The following is a 7500-nucleotide window of genomic DNA, read 5'->3' on the forward strand; positions in this document are numbered from 1 at the left end:
TACAATGTTGTCTGTAAGTCTGTAACCTAATAACAATATTTACCAGAACAGACTTACAAAAACAGACATCAGAACAGATGAGACTCCTGAGTGAAAGCAAAAAAGAAAGAGAAAGAGATTGAGAGTGAGTGGGGACGGGCAGGTCTATAACATTATTACTTTGTGTCGTTTTCTGTATCAGGACAGACTCCCCGGGCAACATAACATTATTGACCGAGCCAGACAGTTACAGGAGACAACATTTCTAAACCCACCAGACACCAAGTCTGCTCACCTCAGTATTACAACAAATGATTCATGTTGCAGTAGTTACAGTTGTGGTCAGAGGTTTACATACACTTGTAAAGAACATGTATGTCATGGCAGTCTTGAGTTTCCAATCATTTCTACAACTCGTATTTTTCTGTGATGGATTGATTGGAGCACATACCTCTTTGTCACAAAAAACATTCATGAAGTTTGGTTCTTTTATGAATTTATTATGGGTCTTCTGAAAATGTGACAAAATCTGCTGGGTCAAAAATATACATACAGCACCTTGAATTATCAATTTTGGTGATGTAGAAAGTTGTGTCAATCAAATTTGCTTTGTGGCATGGCCTCTTATGAGTGATTATGATTGACTACAGCTGGTGACTTATTTCAGCCCATTTAAATAGGGCTCGTTTGACACACTCATTACACTCAGCCAGAAACGCTACAATGGGAAAGTCTAAGGAGCTCAGCACGGATCTGAAAAAGCGCATCATTGACTTGAACAAGTCAGGAAAGTCACCAGAAAATGACCAGAAATATGTTTGGAGGAGAGAAGGTGAGGCCTTTCACCCCAAGAACACCATACCTACCGTCAAGCATGGTGGTGGTAGTATTATTCTCTGGGCCTGTTTTGCTGCCAGTGGAACTGGTGCTTTACAGAAAGTAAATGGAATGATGAAGAAGGAGGATTACCTCCAAATTCTTCAGGAAAACCTAAAATTATCAGCCAGAAGGTTGGGTCTTGGACGTAGTTGGGTGTTCCAACAGGACAATGACCCCGAACACACATCAAACGTGGTAAAGGAATAGCTAAATCAGGCTAGAATTAAGGTCTTAGAATGGCCTTCACAAAGTCCTGACTTAAACCCCATCGAGAACATGTGGAGTGTGCTGAAGAAACAAGTCTGTGTCAGAAAGCCAACGAATTTAGTTGAACTGCACCGATTCTGTCAAGAGGAGTGGTCAAAGATTCAACCAGAAGCTTGCCAGAAGCTTGTGGATGGCTACCAAAAGCGTCTAATTGAGGTGAAAATGGCCACCAAATATTAGCATTGCTGTATGTATATTTTTGACCCAGCAGATTTTGTCACATTTTCAGAAGACCCATAATAAATTCATAAAAGAACCAAACTTCATGAATGTTTTTTGTGACAAAGAAGTATGTGCTCCAATCAATCCATCACAGAAAAATAAGAGTTGTAGAAATGATTGGAAACTCAAGACTGCCATGACATACATGTTCTTTACACGTGTATGTAAACTTCTGACCACAACTGTATGTATATACATGTATACACAGTGGAATAATGAACATGGAATAATCAAGTTGAAGAGTAATGAATATAATGCAGAGAACAAGGTCATTATTCCACTGTGTCTTGATCCTTACCCTTTAGTGTAAGGTACAGTAAGGTGTAATGATTCTCTAGGGTAGAATTAAGCTCCCAGCAGGTTTTGAGGCATTTGGGGTCGGGTGGCCTGTAAGATATGCGGTAAATATTTAAACATGAATACGCTAAAAGCCTGATAAGAAATCCTCTTTGGGGCTTTTGGCCATTGAAGCGGGGGAGGATAACACTCTAAGCGGTGAATCTCACATCCATTGAGTCCCCTTAATGTCCCCATTAACACTGTCCCCATAAAAGGATCCTTTTTTTAAATCAGGCCTGTCAGCAGAAACCAGATCCTCACTTTGTCACCTCCCCTACATTTCGACTCACTAGCCACCAGCAATGTTAACGCTCCTCTAGGGAGTCTGAAGGTGGTTTTAATCACCTCAGATACAATGCGCTTCTTTGTCGCTGTCTCCCCGCCATATACACATATAGCACATTGAGCAGACAGGAAGTGATGTCATTGTTTGAGTGGAATTCTGTTGATACAGTATCCTGTAATTGATGATTGTTTATGTTGAGCATAGAGCATTTCCAATGAGAATAATGTCAGGAATTTGATGTTCTACATTTGGACATTTGCTATCATATGCTGGCTATCACATTGTGACTATGAAGTGTCTTTGTTGTGGCAATCGCATGCACATGGTCAAATGTTACATCCATGTCAAATAACACAACCATAAATTGATATAAAATATAATATAATAGCAGTGTGATGAAATTCAATGTCAATGTTGTCGTATGCGTTCTTTTTCCACAGTATCTTGGGTCGATGCTGGTGAAGGAGCTAAGAGGGACCGAGTCCACACAAGACGCCTGTGCCAAGATGAGGGTAAGACGGCCTGTCTCTGCGTCACTCCTTCAACCCTGTAAAAGTAGGGCAGAGTACCCACCTGTCCTCTCCTCCACCTGAACTGAAACAACCCTCACAGCTCTGTCTGTTGTAGGAGATACTGCAGTGAGGATGATGATTTATATTCATGCTCTATCCCTCCTCTGCCCCTCCCCTCCTCCTTTTGTTCTGTCTATTTATCCATTTAGTTACATCTGAGGGGATCAAACATCTCCACATGCTGCAGACACCCGAGACATTTCTCCTCCCTCTCTCTCTCTCTCTCTCTCTCTCTCTATTTCTCACCTTCTAATTTTCTCGCTGTCCCTCTGTGGTGTACCTTCACTGCACAGACGGTGACATGCATATCCACCAGACGCTGCTGTTGTCTATTTATTATTAAACCAAGGGTCCTTCAACCAGATGCTAGATTCTTACTTTTTAGGTTTTGTCAACTTCCCACACACACCATAACCCATCTCTCCCACCAACTTTTTCTTCCATCATTTCTTCAACCGCCCCCATTTTTCCATCCTTCTCTTCTTGTGTCCATCACCCTGCCCGGTTCTCTGTCTATCGCTCTAGTTCTCTGCCTTTTCATCAGTCTCTCTTTCTCACACCGTCCTCTCACCACCCTCTTCCTCTGCTCTCCATAAACTGTATATCAGAGTGGGTGGATATCACTGTGGCCTATATGAATATATCATCTCCAGTGCCGCCCCATCCTGGTGTCTGGTAGTGGTAGTGCTGCTTTGGTGTCAGCTGTCATAAGCCCCTGAACTTGACAGGGCTCTGCTGCAATAGAAATATAGAAGCATGCTGAGGCAGGAGAAAGAGAAAGAGAGAGAGAGAGAGAGGGTGTGGAGGGGAGGGGACAGAGTGGAGTAGAGTGGGTTAGAAAGAGAGGGAGAGAGTGGAGAGGAGAGGAACTCATAAGGCCTCCTTTGAATATATTAAACCTGTGACAGGTGGATTGACAGTATAGGTTGGTACTGGTGTTAAATCACACCATTCCCTGCTGCAATACTGCATATTGATCTCAACAATGGAAAAAGAGAAAGAAAAACACTGTTGACAGAGGGTGGTGTGTTACAAAGTGGTGAGATGCTTTCGTCCAGCGGAGATTTCTATTTATTACATTTATTACCTTTTAATGAAAGTGCTGTTTATCAGGCCTGTTCAATAACCTGTTCAATAACTTCTAAGAATAGCAGCTGGTTGATAAGGACTTGAATCCTCAAGAGACTTTGCAAGTGACAGGTACAATTGTAAAGTTACCAGACTATATTCGTATTTGGGGCAAACATTTTAAACCAGTTAGCACACTCAAAATATAGTGGCTACATTTATACTGTAGACCAGTGAAACAAATGAAGCAATGGTGATACACAGATTTTTTTACAATAATTCATCTTGAATGATTCATCTTCTCAAATCAGCTGATCACTTAATTTTGTAAAACACCTTTCGGTCTTAGAAAAGCGCTACAGAAATTTAATCTATTATGGTTATTCTTAGTATTATTATTATTATTATATGATTATTGTTATTAATATTATATTATTATTATTATTATTATTATTATTATTATTATTATTATTATTAATAATAATAATAATAATAATAATAAACATCCAGAGCAAATTCAACAAGGTGTGGCCGAAAAATGTGTGTCAGAGCTAAATCGTTTTATTGGACGTCGAGGGAGCAGGTCAATTGTTTTTGAAAGTGTAATTTGCAGTTCCTTGTTTTTCAAGTCAATGAATAACCTCCGACCTTTTCAGATGATTTGAATTGATTCAGGTAATCAAGGAAGCAGTGGTTGATAGACTGATGTGCATGATCTCATCATTCTCTTTCTCTATCTCTCTCCACCCATTCCCCCTCTCTTTTTACCTAAGCTTTTCCCCCTCTCTTTTAACCTAAGCTTGTGCTAATCTCATCACTGACTCCCCCATCCCTACCCCCTAGTTGTAAGCATATTTCATAAGCTTGAATGTTTTTAGGTTTTGAGATTAGTTTTTCTGATGTGGTGGAGCAGTCCAAGGAAAGGAATGTTATGCAAGGCATTTTTATGTTGGTGATAAATTCTAGATTATGCTTCAGCTTCGTAATACAATGCATCAAAAGTAAACTTTGTCTCCTTTCCTTTCTCTTTCCTTCACTCTCTCTCTCTCTCTGCTCTCTTAGAAGTCAACAGAACAGATGAAGAAGGTTCCAACTATTGTTCTCTCTGTCTCCTACAAGGGAGTCAAGTTCATCGATGCCACAAACAAGGTGAGAGCCAGTCAGCTGCTACAGAACATCAGGAACGACACGTTTCTGTGTGTCAGAGTGGTTTTTAACCTGCTACACCAGCACTTGAATTTCCGACTGTCAATTTCCTTCCAATCAGGCTAGTTGTTTTTGTGGTATATTCAGTAGACAACCTTTGTCTGATTCCCATTGCTTATATGTGGGTCAAATGAACAATAAAGACACTCCACATTAACAGCATAACAACATTAGCATTATCTTACATTGCATCATCAAATCAGAGCCAATATACACTCACCGGCCAATTACTTGCTAGTACCGGGTTGGACTCCCTTTTGCCTTCAGAACTGCCTTAATTCTTTGTGGCATAGATTCAACAATGTGCTGGAAACATTCCTCTGAGATTTTGGTCCATATTGACATGATAGCACCATGCAGTTGCTGCAGATTTGTCGGCTGCACATCCATGATGCGAATCTCCCGTTCCACCACATCCCAAAGGTGCTCTATTGTATTGAGATCTGGTGACTGTGGAGGCCATTGGAGTACAGTGAACTCATTGTCATGTTCAAGAAACCAGTTTGAGATGATGTGAGCTTTGTGTCATGGCGCGTTGGAAGTAGCCATCAGAAGATGGGTACACTGTGGTCATAAAGGGATGGACATGGTCAGCAACAATACTCAGTTAGGCTGTGGTGTTTAAACGATGCTCAATTGGTACTAAGGGGCCCAAAGTGTGCCAAGAAAATATCCCCCACACCATTACACCACCACCACCAGCCTGAACCGTTGATACATGGCAGGATGGATCCATGCTTTCATGTTGTTTATGCCAAATTCTGACCCTACCATCTGAATGTCGCAGCAGAAATTGACCAATTTTGGTGAGCCCGTGCGAATTGTAGCCTCAGTTCGTAGCCTCACCCTTCTGCTGCTGCAGCCCATCTGCTTCAAGGTTCGACATGTTGTGCGTTCAGAGATGGTCTTCTGCATACCTTGGTTGTAACAAGTGGTTATTTGAGTTACTGTTGCCTTTCTATCATCTCGAACCAGTCTGGCCATTCTCCTCTGACCTCTGGCATCAACAAGGCATTTTCGCCCAGAGAACTGCCGCTCACTGGATATTTTCTCTTTTTCTGACCATTCTCTGTAAACCCTAGAGATGGTTGTGCATGAAAATCCCAGTAGATCAGCAGTTTCTGAAATATTCAGACCAGCCCGTCTGGCACCAACAACCATGCCACGTTCAAAGTCACTTAAATCACCTTTCCTCCCTATTCTGATGCTCGGTTTGAACTTCAGCAGGTCGTCTTGACCATGTCTACATGCCTAAATGCATTGAGTTGCTGCCATGTGATTGGCTGATTCGATATTTGCGTTAACGAGCAGTTGAACAGATGTACCTAATAAAGTGGCCGGTGAGTGTATAGTATGTCTTGTAGTCTTGAATGACACTGTCAAATCAAAACCAAGAGGTTTCACCATGAACAAAGATCACCAGTCCTTGATAAAGACTGACATTATTATTACACTGACACCCACTCCAACACTCACAGCAGCCAAGCCTTTTCACAACAACTTGGTTATCTTCCTCCTAAAACCTCTTTAGCTTTGAAACAGAAACTCATGAGAGACCTTCTTTTCAACTCTGTGTGCAGAACAATGCAATGAAGAATTTGCAACACACACTTAGGGGAGCAACACATCTTTGCTGCAGGACTTGACCCTCCTTGCATCTCACAAACTCTCTCTTAAGAGCCCTCTCACACACTTCCTGTCTCTCTAGAACATCATCGCAGAGCATGAGATACGCAACATCTCATGTGCTGCCCAGGACCCAGAGGACCTGTCCACATTTGCCTACATCACCAAAGACCTCAAGTCCAGCCACCACTACTGCCACGTCTTCACTGCCTTTGACGTGGTGAGTATAAACAGAGCACCCCCTGTCTGTGAGGAGGAGAAGTAACCTCCTGGGTTCAGAACAAGAGCAAAATACCTTCCATATACCTTAAATGACCTGAAATGTTCTCATGTCCACACGAGCATAGGGAGTAGGGAATGGCCGATTTGGCATTGGGCAAAAAAGGGTTGATGATGTTATTAATTTGTGCATGTGCATGTGTGTGCGTGTACGTGTGCGTGTGCGTGTGTGTATGTGTGTGTCTGTGTGTGTGTGTCCATACATGTGTGTGTCTGTGTGTCTGTGTGTGTGTATTCATGTGATATTTGTGTGTGTGTGTGTGTGTGTGTGTGACAGAACCTGGCATACGAGATCATCCTGACCCTGGGCCAGGCCTTCGAGGTGGCGTACCAGTTGGCCCTGCAGGCCAGGAAGAGCGGCCACGGCTCCTCCACCCTCCCGGAGAGCTTCGACAACAAGCCCAACAAGCCCATCCCCAAGCCCCGCGTCAACATACGCAAGTCTGTGAGTAACACACCGCCTAAACCCCCCCCCCCCTCCCCCACCCCCCATCCTGCAACCTCCCACCACCTGCAAGTGTATGTGTGTGTGTGTGTGTGTGTGTGTGTGTGTGTGTGTGTGTGTGTGTGTGTGTGTGTGTATGTGTGTGGGTGTGTGTACTCTACCCTAGCCTACAGTACGTCTCCGACTCTTGGGACACCTCACACCACTCTGACGTCCCAGATTCAAATCCCTGCACTGGTCCCCAGGTCTTATCGCATTGTCTTTGTTGTGTGTGTGTGTGTGTGTGTGTGTGTGTGTGTGTGTGTGTGGGTGTGTGTGTGTGTGTGTGTGAG

General features: G+C 42.9%; 1 protein-coding gene across 1 annotated transcript in view; it reads left to right on the forward strand.

The window, feature by feature from the left end:
- Positions 1–7500, forward strand: part of anks1b (ankyrin repeat and sterile alpha motif domain containing 1B) — a gene marked incomplete at its 5' end in the record, with an annotated part of 196367 nt that overhangs the window by 182594 nt on the left and 6273 nt on the right. Inside the window, 4 exons of the mRNA XM_083691827.1 lie at positions 2413–2484; positions 4675–4761; positions 6527–6664; positions 7001–7168. Of these exons, the coding sequence (XP_083547953.1) occupies positions 2413–2484; positions 4675–4761; positions 6527–6664; positions 7001–7168 (465 nt within the window). The remainder of the gene's footprint in view (positions 1–2412; positions 2485–4674; positions 4762–6526; positions 6665–7000; positions 7169–7500) is intronic.

The sequence above is a fragment of the Argentina silus genome, assembly GCF_951799395.1.
Source record: "Argentina silus genome assembly, chromosome: 20".
Lineage (NCBI taxonomy): Eukaryota > Metazoa > Chordata > Actinopteri > Argentiniformes > Argentinidae > Argentina > Argentina silus.